At 40.7% G+C, this 16,916-nt stretch overlaps 2 protein-coding genes across 2 annotated transcripts; both read left to right on the top strand.

The window, feature by feature from the left end:
- The first annotated feature begins 86 nt into the window (after positions 1-86).
- LOC125390507 (protocadherin beta-3-like) lies at positions 87-5,764 on the top strand. Its single transcript, XM_087896125.1, has one exon. The coding sequence runs from the start codon at positions 2,762-2,764 to the stop codon at positions 5,153-5,155; it is 2,394 nt and encodes a 797-aa protein (XP_087752251.1). The 5' UTR covers positions 87-2,761; the 3' UTR covers positions 5,156-5,764.
- A 5,097-nt stretch (positions 5,765-10,861) lies between these two features.
- Positions 10,862-14,961, top strand: LOC146891782 (protocadherin beta-6-like). Its single transcript, XM_085699964.2, has one exon. It carries the CDS (start codon positions 11,207-11,209, stop codon positions 13,559-13,561), a length of 2,355 nt encoding a protein of 784 aa, XP_085556090.2. The 5' UTR covers positions 10,862-11,206; the 3' UTR covers positions 13,562-14,961.
- Positions 14,962-16,916: the final 1,955 nt, after the last annotated feature.

The raw sequence follows: 16,916 nt of genomic DNA, 5'->3' as shown, positions 1-16,916 counted from the left end.
CATGATAATTTTTCGTGTTTTATTTCAATTCAAATAGTCTTTCAAAACTCTTATTCTGAACTCAATACTTTTTAAAGATTCTTTAGAGACAAGATTTCATTGTGGTCTTGATCTTGTGACAGGTCATCCCGCATCCAGAGTGTTGGGAAAATAGGCATTGCATTAATATTTCTAGTTATTTAAACTCGAGGACTTTATGATAATTGAACTATATACAAGAGAGTATGCTTTCATCTTTTACCAACTTAGAAAATGTGTATGTAGCTTGACACTCCATTTTTAAAAATTTTCTGGGGCATTAAATATTTAATTGAGCATAACTCATTGAAACGTAATGTGAATTTATTATAATTTTTATTTATTTTCTGGATGGACTTGTTCTTTTTGGTTATTTTTCTCTCTTTAGTACCATAGACCTTTCAAGCTTTTTTTTTAAAACAAAGCTTGTGATGGGCCAATGAAATGGCCAATAGCCCTGACAACCTGAGTTTATTCCCCTGAGCCACATGATGGAAGTAGAAAAACAAACTCCTCTAACTTAAGCACACACACAAAAGTAATTTTTTAAAAAATTTAATTTTGAGTTGTGTTTATGGATAACTTCCATCTATTTTCCGATTAGCACAGTCACTAAGATGCTTTAGGTTCTTAATATTTTTAACTAATTGATTGAAAGAATTGCTTTAATTGTGACATACTGATAATTTAAAAAATATGGTAAGATATCTAATGAACAAAACTTTTTTGCTGGAACTAAATCCTCTGACATACAGTATAAAGATCTGACTTTGCTGTAGTTACTTTGCTGGAACTAAATCCTCTGACACACAATATAAGGACCTGATTTTGCTGTAGTTACTTTGCTGGAACTACATCCTCTGACATACAATATAAGGACCTGATTTTGCTGTAGTTACTTTGCTGGAACTACATCCTCTGACATACAAATAATAAGCTGACTTTGCTGCCGTCATTTGGGTGCTGTGCAGTTATCACTCTTTTTTTCAATGTATCTTTGCTTCTCTCTTAATGTTTAATTCAAGTCTCCTCTCCTATCCACTGCCTCAGTGAATACAGAATTTCTGGTATTTCATTTATAATTTAAATATGCTCCTACGTTTCTCAAGTCACTCACCCGACTTTCCTCACTTCTTGAAGTTGAATTTGTGACACACCTGCTATCGCTATTTAATTCTTATTGTTTCTCAACCTTCTACTAATTTTTACACGAGTTTATGTGTATTTGAATTAGACATGCTATGAAGTGTGTGAAATGTTAATATTTCATTTGAGATTATCAGGGACAGAAAGGACGGTCTTGGTATCAGAAGTCTCTAGCTAGCGACCTTATCCATGTGGGATCTTGGTTAAGTGACCTCCCAGGGCCGCAACTGTTTCAGTTATTGTCAACAAGCTATCTTGCAGTTATTATCAAGCACAGTAACATAACATTAGACATACAGTTGCTATTAGGTTCAGTGTCACTAATATTAGGAATAAACTCAATAATGAGCAAGTGTGTAACACTCCTGCTACTTGTACAGAGAGCACATTGATTATACATTATCATCATTGCTTCGTTTTTTTGTCTGCCTACAACCTTACAATAGCTCCTCTTTTGCTCAGAGATAAAATACAAGTACTTAAATTTCTCCTTGGTTTCACTTCCTTCATTTCTGTAGCTCTTGAGACACTAAGCTCCGGCACACTGTCCTTAATCTAAATTCTCAATACTTTACTCTTGGAGGCTCTTTTCTTCTGCATCACCTGTTACACTTTTCATCCTTAACAGTCCATATTAAATGCCAAGACTTTGGGGAGAATTTTCATAATTACTCTCCATCATGTTCTGTGCAGTCAGTGTGTTTCCTGTGTCACATGCTTCACATTGTTTGAACATGTTTAAGATCTGTGCTCTCTGTTAGATGTGAAACTACAAAATTCATAGATCGTACCTTGCTACCATTATATGTATAACTTCTAGAAATTAAATAATCACCCAAGGTAATGAGTTAATAAATGCTAAGCTAATAGTTATTAAATTACTGTGAAAGAAGAGTAAATATTTTTAAGTACTACAGGAGCATGAAAATATGGAAGCAATTATACATTTTCAGCCATCTGATGTAAGTTATCATATTTTATCACCTTGACTTTTCATAGTGTTTCTTCTATTATTATTGAAACCCACACACTTACCAAAAACTGAAAAAAAAACACAGAAAGGGGAGATAAGCATTTTAATCACTTAAAACAAAATCTTTAAAAATTTGTAGGTAGGTACGCAAGCATGTGCACACTTGTAAATCATGTAAATGAGGACTCTTATTAGAGATAGCTAATTCCAGTTAGTGTATTATACTTGCCTAGTTTTTGTTTAACTTGTGGGTCACAAGAAACTCCCTCAGTAGGATCAAATAGGTTTGATTAGGGGATTTTGATAAGGGGTTGAAAAATCTAAAATAAACCAGTAACAAAACCGGCACCTTTTCTAAAAATTTAAAACTGAAAATGAACGCATGGTGGCGCTGTTGACTAAAAAGGAGAATTAAGACCTTGTACACTCCATACTCACAGACAAACCGATCGATCCGGTGCGATAAAACAAGGGCTTGTGGACCTGGACAGACTTTTAAGCAGTAAAATATAAATCTCTGGAAAACATTAACTGTTAGGCTATCTCCAAAAGGCTTTGCTTTTCACAGAGAAACAGAAAGCTCCTTTTGGTGACGAGCCCTTGGAAAAACACTGAAGAAATACAATGGACGCCAGGGAGGAGAGCTTTCTTAAGCAAAGGCAAGTCTTGCTTCTCTTTGTTTTTCTAGGTGGGTCTCTGGCTGGGTCCGGGTCTAGGCGCTATTCTGTGGCTGAGGAAAACGAGAAAGGCTTCTTAATAGCCAATTTAGCGAAGGATCTGGGGCTCAGGGTAGAAGAACTGGATGAAAGGAGAGCTCAGGCTGTTTTCAAAGGGAACATACAGTATTTTCAGCTCAACCATCAGACCGGAGATTTGCTCTTGGTTGAGAAATTGGACCGGGAGGAGCTGTGCGGTTCCGCAGAGCCTTGTGTGCTGCACTTTCAGATACTGCTGCACAATCCTTTGCAGTTTATTACGAATGAGCTCGAGGTCATAGATGTAAATGACAACGCCCCAGAGTTTTTTGAAAATGCAATGCAGCTCAAAGTCCTGGAAAGTTCCCCACCCGGGACAGTAATTCCTTTGGGAAATGCTGTGGACCCGGACGTGGGAAGAAACGGACTCCAGAACTACACGGTCTCTCCCAGGTCCCATTTCCACGTTCGCACCCGTCTTCGGAGGGATGGAAGGAAGTATCCAGAACTTGTGCTGGACAGAGTTCTGGATCGGGAGGAGCAGGCAGAGCTCAGTTTAACTCTCACAGCCCTGGATGGAGGATCCCCACCTCGGTCTGGCACTGCCCAGGTCCACATCCTGGTCTTAGACATAAACGATAACGCACCAGAATTTACACAGTCACTCTATGAGGTTCAAATTCTAGAGAAGAGCCCTGTTGGCTCTGTCATTATCTCGGTCTCAGCTTCTGACTTAGATACGGGGAATTTTGGTGAAATATCGTATGTGTTTTTCCATGCTTCTGAAGAAATTCTCAAAACTTTTCAACTAAATCCCATTACTGGTGAGATAAAGCTAGTTAAACGTTTGGATTACGAAACAATTAATACTTACGAAGTTGACATAGAAGCCAAGGACGGTGGAGGCCTTTCGGGAAAATGTACAGTCATAGTCCAGGTAGTTGATGTGAACGATAACCCACCAGAACTGATTTTGTCATCAGTTACCAGTCCTATCCCTGAGAATTCAGCAGAGACTGTGGTGGCTGTTTTCAGTGTGGCTGATTTAGACTCTGGAGATAATGGAAAAGTAACCTGTTCCATCCAGAACGATCTCCCCTTCATCCTGAAACCATCTGTAGAGAACTTCTACACTATAGTGTCTGAAGGAGCACTGGACAGAGAGAGCAGAGCCGAATACAACATCACCATCACAGTCAGCGACCTGGGCACACCCAGGCTCACAACCCAGCACACCATAACAGTGCAGGTCTCTGACGTCAACGACAACGCCCCTGCCTTCACACAAAGCTCCTACACCCTGTTTGTCCAAGAGAACAACAGTCCCGCCCTGCACATAGGCACCATCAGTGCCACAGACTCAGACTCAGGCTCCAATGCCCACATCACCTACTCAATGCTGCCAACCCTCGACCCGCAGCTGGCCCTCTCCTCGCTCATCTCCATCAATGCCGACAATGGGCAGCTGTTCGCGCTCAGGGCGCTGGACTATGAGACCCTGCAGACCTTCGAGTTCCTCGTGGGCGCCACAGACCAAGGCTCGCCTGCCCTCAGTAGCCAGGCGCTGGTGCGCGTGCTGGTGCTGGACGCCAACGACAATGCCCCCTTCGTGCTCTACCCGCTGCAGAACGCCTCTGCGCCCTGCACAGAGCTGCTGCCCAGGGCGGCGGAGCCTGGCTACCTGGTCACCAAGGTGGTGGCAGTGGATCGCGATTCTGGCCAGAACTCCTGGCTGTCATTCCAGCTGCTGAAGGCCACGGAGCCAGGGTTGTTCAGCCTGTGGGCTCACAATGGCGAAGTGCGCACCTCCAGGCTGCTGAGTGAGCGCGATGCGCCCAAGCACAGGCTGCTGCTGCTGGTCAAGGACAATGGCGATCCTCAGCGCTCAGCAAGTGTCACTCTGCAAGTGTTGGTGGTTGATGGCTTCTCTCAGCCCTACCTGCCTCTACCCGAAGTGGTGCGCGACGCTGCGCGTGACGATGACGTGCTCACACTCTATTTGGTCATTGCCTTGGCGTCTGTGTCTTTGCTCTTCCTCTTGTCTGTGCTTCTGTTTGTGGGGTTGAGGCTCTGCAGGAGAGCCAGGGCAGCCTCTCTGGGTGGCTGCTCTGTGCCTGAAGGACACTTTCCTTCTCACTTGGTGGATCTCAGCGGCGCGGGAACCCTGTCCCAGAGCTACCAGTATGAGGTGCATCTGACCGGAGACTCTGGGACTGGTGAGTTCAAATTCCTGAATCCGGTGATACCAAACCTGTTTATGGAAGATTGTGAGAGAGAAGTTAAGGAAAATCCCCACTGCAGAAGTAGCTTTGTAGTCAGCTAAGTGTTGTAAATAGTTCATCATCGCTCAGTTGCGTTAAACTTGTTGTAACTGTTCTTTTAAGAAGTTATATTATTCAATAGCTTTAAACCAGTAATTCAACCTATGGTATCCCAAAAAAATAGCTCTAAACTTGTTACTCTTTTATTAATACTAGTTCTACTTGGGATTTTGTAGCTGTGCGTTTTGTATTCGTTTTTTCCATAATATCTCGGTGCTTATTGTCATAACAGCTAATGAAACTAAAGTCTTTATGACTTTCTGGAACTTTTCAATTCACTGAAGAAAAATTAAAGTTGTGTGTGTTTGTGGCCCCTATTTTCACCATATAACTTTATGTTCTTTTAGGCTACATTGTAATTCTTTATGAGGTCTTGACCTTTTGGGGTTAAGCAATCTGCATAGCTGTAAAATTTAGAACAACTCTTTCTCCTGAATAATATGTAAACACACATTTCATTACAACATCAGTGCATGGAAGTTGTGCCGTGTCCTGTTGTGAGCACCGTGTATCCTAGAGATTGTTATGTGTGCTTATTCACAAGCATGCCCTGAGCACTAGAATTAAACGTCTCAAATAATTACTATACAATAAAAATTAAGGAGAAAATATCATATGCTTGCTACTCTTTCTTTATGAAGCCAGTCTGCTAATCACTGGTTTGATGCAATCCCCTAAAAATTTAATCTCAGAATCTAAATTATGAACCAACTTCCTCTAAGGTAACTGAGGGTTCTTGAAGGCATTGACATTCTCTGTCCCCTTCCTTCCCTTACCACCATAGATAGAAGTCCCAGTATAATGAACAGATTGTATTTTCTTGGGGTCTCTAGTTTTCCCTACCTTTAAAAAGAGGACCTTTCCTCTGAATTTTGACTCTCAAGTTTAATGCTGACTACAGATATTTGATTTTATAATGTTTGATAGGAATGGTAAGTTTTAAATTTTTTTGTGTGTTTAACTTTACTTTCGTTGCCTAATGTAGCCTTCAGTTATTATAGATTAGCTTTGATTTTAGAGTAAGGAAAGTTTTATTTGTATAAAATATATATAATACACTGGAAAAATATTGCATTTGTCTGAATGGTAATGGTTTGCTGTAATGTTCAGTAAGCCTAGTGAAGTTATGGTGCCATTTGTAAGTAAATTTATGCTGTACTCAATAGGAAATGTCATTGAACCTTCTCAGAAAAAAATGAGTTGTTTAAAAACTTTCCTTATAACTTAACATTTATTTTAAAATCCAGTATATTATACTCCTGGATTTATTCTTAAAAGCCAGTATATTATACTTCTGGAGTTTTAGGACCTGTACAATTCTGGGAATTACTTTTACCTCTAAGAATGTATCAGAAAAGGAAGTTAAGTTTTTAGTCTTTATCAAACTTTAAAAGTGAATTATGAAAGAGATAAAACTCAGAACAGAATCAAACACAAATATATGGCATAAGTATAGTAGACAGCATTAATGACTTTGCCATTGGTATCAGCTACAGAAATCAAATGGATTTGGGATGACCATTAACAAGTCTAAACAAAACTTCCATAGTCATGCTTGAACATCATGACAATTCAAGCCCACTTTAACTTAGCTACCCACGTCCATTTTGCATAATCATGTAGATGAAGATGGGCAAATAAACACCAAGGAACATGCCTCTCCAATCCCTCTGTGTATTCAAAAAGTGTGGAACATTCTGGACCAACTGTGGATCACCACCAATGTATAAAATGAATCAGAAATTTGAATTTCACTTGCTGCCATGTAGTAGTAAACATGACCCAAACAGCTTACACACAATGTAAGGAACAAGGTCATTTTGCTGTTACTGAACAAAAGTGGAGAACAGAGGCCAGGTGTCTTGCTAATGGTACATATGTTAACATGTCCTTTTCTCGGGGGCTTCTGTTACGTGTGCATCCCTTGCTATTTATTGCTGCTGTTTTAGATATGGAATGAGTTTAACATGTGTTGTTCTAGAGCAGAAATTTTACTGAAGGCATCAAAGCTTATATCACTTTAAGATTTGTTCTTTGCACAATCAAAATTATATATTATAGTTAATTAATATAATAACATTATAAATATAATATATTACATTATTAGTGTCAGGCTAAAATTGTGTTTATATCTGTAGAATTAACCTTCTATGTTAGATTATCTGACAACATAAAGCAATTATACTTACAGATTAAAAGTCAGAAATTATCCATTTAAAATAACAGAAAGACAGAGATATTGCAAGAATTGGATGGGCTAAGATTTCTGAGAAGAAAGGTCTTTGGACAGCTAAGTTGACCAGTCTGTTTTGCTCCAGAGAAATTTTCTAAGTCTGAAAACAGGCAACAAGCTCTTGATAGGGACAAAGCAAATCAACAAACTTTTACAGCCTGGAAGATACAAGCTTTGATTTAGTTTCCCCATTCATGACACTTAAACCCAGAGTAAAAGAACCCAAGTAGAAAATCAGTCAAAAACAAGTGAAGTTTTATTTGCTAAACAGCTTTTAGCCTTCCATAAGAAGGGGATATGAAGACTGTAAGAAATTCTCAACTGTAAATGTTGTAGAGTTGGGTGCTTATTAGGCCTGCAAAGAACCTCAAACAAGGACAGTGCCTGTTTGCATTAGAGTGGATAGATAGCACTCTATCAAACTGATAGCAAAAGGTGACCTCCTCCTAGAGGAAGGTAATAGAACCACGATACAAGATGGCTTTTACCTAGTTACCTAAAGTCCCATAGGAATTTCAAGGCACACATAAACATAACTAAATTCTTTTTAAAAGATATTTATTTATTTATTATGTATACAATATTCTGTCTGTGTGTCCTCATTACAGATGGTTGTGAGCCACTATGTGGTTGCTGGGAATTGAACTGAGGACCTTTGGAAGAGCAGGCAATGCTCTTCACCTCTGAGCCATCTCTCCAGCCCCAACATAACTAAATTCTATAAACAAAAACAGCAATAAAATATATGGTCTAAAAAATCCAGATATTAGAAATGAATGCACAGTATTTTTAACATATAGCTAATGTGTTAAAGTAAGAAACAGTGTATGAAACAGATAATAGGAAATTTTACTATCAAATGAAAATCTTAAACTGTAAATTTTAAAACTGAGAAAAAGCATGACATAGAACTAAATTGTTTAATGCCATAGTTATAAAGAAATGCAGAAAAAGTGGATGCAAGATGACTCCAGTTGAAACATCCAAATAGAAACACAATCCCAGCACTCAGGGAGGCAGAGGCAGGCAGATCTCTGCGTGTTTGATGCCAGCCTGGTCTACAGAGCAAATACCAGGATACTTAAAGATACACAGAGAAACCCTGTATCAAAAAGTAAACACAAAGAAAATATAATTTAAATATAGAAAAGAGTATTAGTAACATTTGGGATATAATGAAGTTCTTTTCTGTGCATCCAACTGTAATCCTAGGAGGGGTGAGAGACTAAGAAAGAAATAAAGGCAACAATTACTAAACTGGTAAAAGTCTTCCACTTAGTGAAACTCAGTCAAAATTAAAAGACAAAGAACAGCCAGGTGTAGCACAAGAAAGTAATCAATACCAAATTGAACAGGAAAAAATAAATTCTTAAAGCACCCACACGAATATGATAAAATTATTTTAAAAGAGACTCTACTAGAGGGACAGCTGATTTTAAAAAGTAAATCATAAAACTAAAGACAGTATCTCCGAAGTCTTGCAAGTTATTTAAAAAGTAGAATTGTATTACCATCATACCTTTCAAAAACAACGTTTTCTGACAGAGAATTCATCACATTCCAATCATTGCCAAAAAAAAAATACTTTTTGTGTAATTCATTAGACAGAAAGAAACAAGCCTAAGAGACTACAGAATTCTGTTGAGAAGCGAACAGTAACAGGAAAGATAAATATGGACACACATCGTTTGGCTTTGGTTATACAAGGTAAGAATAATAGTTTTTTCGAAATTCATAAAAACAATAATGCAAATCAGAGCTGCTGAAGTCCTCACACATCCTTCCTATCAAACAAGGGAGCAGGGTAGTGGACGAGTTCTTTTACCAGAAGTCTTCATCAGAGTTGCTGGGAAAATAAAGTGACAAGGCATTCAACTCTTAAACAAGGCCAAGCATCACTGCAGAGACTAAAGAAACTCGTTTTGTAGGAAAGATGACTCCTGGTTCCTTAGATGCTAACTGTCCTGTGTCTCCCTTCTATCTACTCTGGATCTGGACACGACAGTGGCTGGTCCCGTTTGTGCGGGTCAACATTTCTGAAAGTCTCATTCATAAGCATTTAGACAACAGCTTATCAAGTCAAGAAAAGAATCTTAGAAGTTCTGCACATAAAAGGAAGCTGCTGACCCACACTGTGCAAAACCTGCTCTCTGACTGTGAGTTAAAGAAAAAGCTAAACCGGTAAGGATTATCTTTTCAAAGAAATGAACAGCAGCTTGTTCAAAAGCACCAAGAATTTGCACACATGTACAATGCCCAATATGATGCTTTGCACCCCAAATCAGCAGCTGAAAACATGCAAGAAATTAAGAACACAGAGAAGGCCAGAGTGTGCCTTAAATCAAGGAGACACAATGTTAGTGTCATGACTTTACAAAGGAACAAGCAGAAACAGAAATATGTAAAATTCACAGTACATGTTGTAAAAGGCATCAGAATGAATTCCAGTTTCTGGTGGGTCAGATCAGGCCAAAAATAATACAAGAAAACTGGCAGAATGTCTAAAGTCAAAGTATTGAAATAGACCAGCCCTCGGAGAAGCTGCTATTGTACGTGTACCAGTGCACATGGGACAAGAAGATGGGGACGTGGACTTCCCAGATGCGATCCTGGCAACAAACCACTGCCCTCAGTTAAAGTTGTACTCTCCCATCCTACAGAAGTCAGGGTCCTAGAGCCCAGATGGTTCTCCTAGTTGTACTGTTATTCTCTCAGCAATCAGGCTCATGACTAGTTCTAGTTCTGGCACCGTAAGAGATCTTCTGGCTGGGTGCAGGATTCATGTCTTTACTACCAGCACTCGGCATCAAAGACTGGAGGATCTTTCTGAGTTTGAGAATGGCCTGGTCTACATAGTGACTTCCCGGACAGCTGGGGCTACAGAGAAAAAGCCTGTCTCAAACAAACAAGAACAAACTAGCAAATAAGTCTTCTGAAAGAAGAATGGGGCTGGGAACCAAAAATGATCAACAGAGAGAGATAAGCCCATGATGGTCCGACCACCAGCTTTGTACAATGCACACAGAACTTACCACGAACTCTGCTACTTCAGAGTTCTTTAAAGTCATTTTTCATGTTGTTTACACTGGAAACCCAACTTCAAAAACAGCTTCCTTCCACCCTCTTTACTGTAACAAGCAGAGAAAAGCATTCATGCTTTTGTCTTAATTCACAAACTTGTTTTAAGCGTTCATGCCAGGCCAACAGCATCCATCAGTTACTGACAGTTGAGCAAGTTGAATGTATTTGTTTGTTAGATACATTCATGTTTTAGTACAGAGCATGTTTATGATTTAAAGTCACAAAATTAGTATTATAATTTTTGAAATATCAAGAGTTAGTTGAATTTAAGGTAACGCTCTCAATAACTTAGAAACACTTGTATATTTTTCGGAAGTGGATCTCCCAAAAGATTACTGTTAGTATTTTTTTTCCACCGGGATCAGGCAGGTCTCTACACTTTGAAGCTCTTAAATCAAAATAAAAAGCGAAATAAGTAGATTTTTAACAAGCAAGGAAGGAATGGAAGACAACGAAAAAGGCACATGCAATTGTGAATATGAACGCTTGGTGGCGCTGCAGGCTAAGTGTGTGAATAAAGGGCTCTGCAGATGCCCTGGAAGCCATTACTGGGCATCAGAACTAAGATTGCTTCCTAAAAGAAGGTGGCATTCAGGCTGTATCTGGGAGCGAAATCTTCAGAGAAGGCATAGCTCCAATAGCAAGTCTGAGTAAAATTTAGTTCTATTATTCCCTCAAAACGCGAGAGTGGATTCAAACAAATTAAAAAGCTCTGCCCCTTCTGGATCCAGTGTGAACAATGGAGACAGCGCGAGCAAAAACGCCACGGCAAAGGCAAGTCGTTTTTCTTACTATATTGTTGCTTTTGGGGGAGGCTGGCTCTGAGGCAATTAGATACTCCATGCCAGAAGAAACGGAGAGTGGCTATTTGCTGGCTAACCTAGCTAAAGATCTGGGTCTGAAGGTGAGGGACCTGGCCACTAGAGGGGCGCGAATCCATCATAGAGGAAACAAAGAGCTCTTGCAGCTGGATGCAGAGACAGGGAATTTACTCATGAAGGAAAAACCAGATCGTGAGGAGCTGTGTGGGGCGACAGAACCCTGTGTGCTGCACTTCCAGCTCATACTGAAGAACCCTGTGCAGTTCTTCCAAACTGACCTGCAGCTCACAGACATAAATGACCATTCTCCAGAGTTCCCGCACAGGGAAATGCTCCTAAAGATCCCAGAGAACATCCAGTCAGGGACTGTGTTTCCTCTGAAGGCGGCTCAGGACCCTGACATAGGCAGCAATGCTGTTCAGAACTACACAGTCAGCCCCAACCTCCACTTCCATGTCGTTACTCACAGTCGCGCTGATGGCAGGAAATACCCAGAGCTGGTGCTGGACAGAGCCCTGGACAGGGAGGAGCAGCCTGAGCTCACTTTAACCCTCATTGCTGTGGATGGTGGGTCTCCGCCCAGGTCTGGGACCACCACAGTTCGCGTTGAGGTCTTGGACATCAATGATAACGCTCCCCAGTTTGTACAGTCGCTCTATGAGGTTCAAGTCCCTGAGAACAGCCCTCTTGGTGCCTTAGTTGTCATGGTCTCTGCCAGAGATTTAGATGCTGGAATACATGGGAATGTAGCCTACTCTCTGTTTCAAGGTGGTGAAGTTTCTCAACCATTTGTAATAGACGCAGTCACAGGAGAAATTCGTCTGAGTAGAGAGTTGGATTTCGAGGTAACTAACCAGTATAACATAGAAATTGCAGCCACTGATGGAGGAGGCCTTTCCAGCAAGTGCACTGTAGCTGTGCAGGTCTTGGATGTAAATGACAATGCGCCAGAGTTGACCATCTCCACACTCACAAACCCTATCCCAGAAAACTTGCCGGAGACTGTGGTTGCTGTGTTCAGTATTTTTGATTTAGATTCTGGGGACAATGGAAGGATGGTGTGTTCTATTCCGAACGAATTTCCATTTCTTTTGAAGTCCACATTCGAAAACTATTACACTTTAGTGACAGAGGGGCCACTGGACAGAGAGAGCAGAGCTGAGTACAACATCACCATCACAGTCACCGACCTGGGCACACCCAGGCTCACAACCCAGCACACCATAACAGTGCAGGTGTCTGATGTCAATGACAATGCCCCCACCTTCACACAAAGCTCCTACACCCTGCTTGTCCAAGAGAACAACAGCCCCGCCCTGCACATAGGCACCATCAGCGCCACAGACTCAGACTCAGGCTCCAATGCCCACATCACCTACTCGCTGCTGCCCACCCACGACCCAGAGCTGGACCTCTCCTCGCTCATCTCCATCAATGCGGACAATGGACAGCTGTTCGCGCTCAGGGCGCTGGACTATGAGACCCTGAAGACCTTTGAGTTCCAGGTGGGCGCCACAGACCAAGGTTCGCCTGCGCTCAGTAGCCAGGCGCTGGTGCGCGTGCAGGTGCTGGACGCCAACGACAATGCGCCCTTCGTGCTCTACCCGCTGCAGAACGCCTCTGCGCCCTACACAGAGCTGCTGCCTAGGGCGGCGGAGCCAGGATACCTGGTCACCAAGGTGGTGGCCGTGGACCGTGACTCTGGCCAGAATGCCTGGTTGTCGTTCCAGCTGCTGAAGGCCACGGAGCCCGGACTGTTCAGCGTGTGGGCTCACAATGGCGAGGTGCGCACCTCCAGGCTGCTGAGTGAGCGCGATGTGCCCAAGCACAGGCTGCTGCTGCTGGTCAAGGACAATGGCGATCCTCCGCGCTCTGCCAGTGTCACTCTGCATGTGCTGGTGGTTGATGGCTTCTCCCAGCCCTACTTGCCTCTACCCGAAGTGGTGCGCGACGCTGTGAATGACGATGACGTGCTCACACTCTATTTGGTCATTGCCTTGGCGTCTGTGTCTTCGCTCTTTCTCTTGTCTGTGCTGCTCTTTGTTGGGGTAAGGCTGTGCAGGAGGGCCAGGGCCGCTTCTCTGGGTGGCTGCTCTGTGCCTGAAGGCCACTTTTCTGGACACCTTGTGGACGTTAGCGGTGCAGGGACCCTGTCCCAGGGCTACCAGTATGAGGTGTGTCTGACTGGAGACTCTGGGACGACAGATTTCAATTTCTTCAAGCCTGTTATTCCCAATAGTCTGATTCCAGACACTTATATGTTGAATAGTTAAAATTACAGAAATGACCTAGGTGTCATTAAGAGAAGGATAAAATAATTGCTGTTGCGATGTCATTATTTTTCTGGTAAAAGGTAATATTTCCCTGAAATTATAGTTTATTTCTATGTGGTTTTCCTTTTCCATCATCAGTTAATTCTTAAGCTGTCTCCTGTCTTACCAATGCAATCTTAGTGTATTTTTTTTCTGACTTAGAGGGAAGTAAAATCTTCACTCTGTTAGTAATGACTGAAATAGTTTTAAATCTCATTTATTATAGTTACTTTGGAAAATAATGCAGAATCCATAACATTTTCACAATGTATCTAAATAATTTCCATCTTGATTTTTAGTTAGTGATTCTAATTATGCAATGTGCTGGGCTTATTGTGATGTTTGCACACATGCAGACAATGTACCTTGTTCATTCAATCTCATCCCTAATCCTCAGCCCTCCCCCTTAATTTCATATAACCCCTGAATACCACTGAGGAATGAAAATGTTCTACTCTTGTCCTTGTGTGTGTGGCTATTGTTCCACCTATTTTCCTGCAAGTGATGTAGCTTCATTCTTTTTTATGGATGAGTAAAATCACAACGTGTGGGTTGGAGGTGTAGATCAGTTGGTAGAGCATTTGTTTAGCATGCACAATGCCCTGACTTTGAGTGCCAACATCACATGGCAAGCATAAGCTCCATCTGGGTTATGTGAGATTCTGTCTCTCAAAAGACAAAACAAAACATTTTGCATAAACACTATATGTTTTATATGTTACAGTAATTTTAAAGTGTTTTCTTTATAGTTAAATACAGTGTTAAGTACAAATGAAATATGTTTTCTTTAAGAAATATAGTAGGGGCTGGAGAGATGGCTCAGAGGTTAAGAGCACTGGCTGCTCTTCCAGAGATCCTGAGTTCAATTCCCAGCAACCATATGGTGGCTCACAACCATCTATGATGAAATCTGGTGCCCTCTTCTGGTGTGCAGAGGCATACATGCTGGCAGAATGCTGTATACATAATAAAAAAATAAATCTTTAAAAAAAGAAATATAATCATTTGCAATCATTTTAGGAGCAAGAGGTTTAATACACTTCTTTATTGGCACTAGTAATCACTGCTTTTTGGGACAGGGTCTCTCTACATAGCCCTGATTGTCAGGGAACTCACTATGTAGACCTAGTTGACCTCAATCTCATGGAGCACCTGCTATCTCTCTCTCCTGAGTAAGGGAATTGAAGACATGCATGACCATACCCAGAAGTAATTATTATTCAAGCTTTAATTTTTATATTGATCAAAAGGCAAAACCATAGATAAATCCACTGGATTCGTTTTATGCTTTCACTCTGCATGACTGTTAAAAGTATAATCACAGTGTACAGGAATAAACTAAAAATAAGTCATTCAATAAACTATTGAACATTCTTTCCTTTTCATATTATTAGATGAGGTATATACTTAGATGTCACTTTAGGTTGTAAATTCTGAATTGTTTTAGTAAAAACCATGGGTTAACTTTTAGAGGTACTACAGTAAGGATAGAGTTTCATTCAGCCATATTGGTTACTGATAGTCATTTTCATGTATATTGTGACTTAGGATAAAAATATTTTTTTTAAAAAAATTATTTATTTATTATTATACAATGTTCGGTCTGCAGGCCAGAAGAGGGAGCCAGATCAATTTACAGATGGTTGTGAGCCACCATATGGTTGCTGAGAATTGAACTCAGGACCTTTGGAAGAGCAGCCAGTGCTCTTAACCTCTGAGCCATCTCCCCAGCTCCTAAAAATATTTTTTTAACTTACTGTCAAGGTTCTTTTGAATTGTAACCTGATATGATTTAGAATTGCTCAGAATCTTGCTCAGGTAATAACTTTTGATCCATGTTCTGCCTCCACCATTGTAATTCAAAGATGTATGAAAATGGGAATCAGAGAACAATATCATTGACAAAGGTCAACTTTAATTTAGAATTAAATTTAGAAGGAACCAAACCTTCAAGTAATATGGATCTTTTGAAGGAAAAAAGTCTTAGGTTTTTACTGCTGCAGTAAGACATGATGACCAAGGCAAGAAGAAAGAGTTCTATCCAGAATGATTCTATGAAGAAGAACAGGATTCCCTGGGGACTTGCAGTTTCAGAGGATGAGAGTGCATGAGCATCATGGCAGGAAGTGTGGCAGAAGGCAGGAATGGTGCTGGAGAGCTACCTGGGAGCTTATGCCTTGATCCAGGAGCAAGGGGCTAACTTGGAAAGCAATGGGCTTTTTAAACCCCTAAGCATACCCAGTGACATACCAGCTCCAGCAAGGCCACACCTAATCCTTCTCAAACAGTCCCACAAAGTGGGGACCAAGTATTCAATATGTGAGCCTATGGGAGCATTCTCATTCAGACCCCCATAGACTGAGCGTGACTGCTGTAGAGCACAGTTTTAGCAGCTCAAGGCCTTAGGTTCTATCTCCAGTACCACAAAAGAACTTTCCACTGGGTGGTTATTTTCTATAGTTATCAAGATTAACCATCAATCTTTATGAATCTTATACAGTATACGTTATTATAGCCCTTCCTTCTCATTTGTGTTACATAATAACTCAAATTCTACTTTTAAAATTTATATATGCATGAACATGGATTTCTAATTACTCAAAGACATATTGTTGAAAGTTGGTGAATGAAAAAAGGTGTACCATATAGACAGTAATCAAAAGAGAGTTTGGGGAATAGCAAAGTCAACCACAAATTAATTTTAAAGATCATTAAAACACCATTAAAGAGGCCATCATAGATGATAAAAGAGAAAATCTATTGGGAAAACACAACAATTTAAACATATATGTACCGAAATATAGTACCTCAAAATAAATGTCTTAGTTACTTTGTTGTGACTGTGATAAAACATTATGGCCAAAGCAACTTAGGGATAAAGTATTTATTCTGTTGCACAGTTCAAGGGTATAGTCAGTCCCAGCAGGAGGTCCTGGAGCTTGAAGTAGCTGGTCACATGGCATTTACATCTAGGAAGCAGAGAACAATGAATGTTTGTGTTCACTCCACTTTTCCATTTTTACAGTCCAGGATCCTAGCCAAAGGACTAGTGCTGCCTACAGTGGGCAGGTCTTCCTACCTCAAATGATTCAAGATAGTTCCCTAAGGACATGCCCAAGGCACACTTCCCAGGTAATTCTAGATCTTATCAAGCTAACAGCTGAGATCACCTGTCTCAACAAATGAAACAAAATTTGACACAAATAATATTTAATGTTGCAAAAGGAGCAGCGGACTACGTTCCCACCAGGATCCCAGCTCATGGCTAGCTTTACCTGAAATAATTACACAGAAACTGTATTCATTTAAACACTGC

The sequence above is a fragment of the Myodes glareolus genome, chromosome 13, assembly GCF_982192425.1.
Source record: "Myodes glareolus chromosome 13, mMyoGla1.1, whole genome shotgun sequence".
Taxonomy (NCBI): Eukaryota; Metazoa; Chordata; class Mammalia; order Rodentia; family Cricetidae; genus Myodes; species Myodes glareolus.
The sequence above is the reverse complement of the archived record's forward strand: the minus strand, read 5'-3'. Positions and strand labels throughout refer to the sequence as shown.

Excerpts from the sequence above, each read along its gene's own strand:
- LOC125390507 (XM_087896125.1), top strand. The coding sequence starts at position 2,762 with ATGGACGCCAGGGAGGAGAGCTTTCTTAAGCAAAGGCAAGTCTTGCTT.
- LOC146891782 (XM_085699964.2), top strand. The coding sequence starts at position 11,207 with ATGGAGACAGCGCGAGCAAAAACGCCACGGCAAAGGCAAGTCGTTTTT.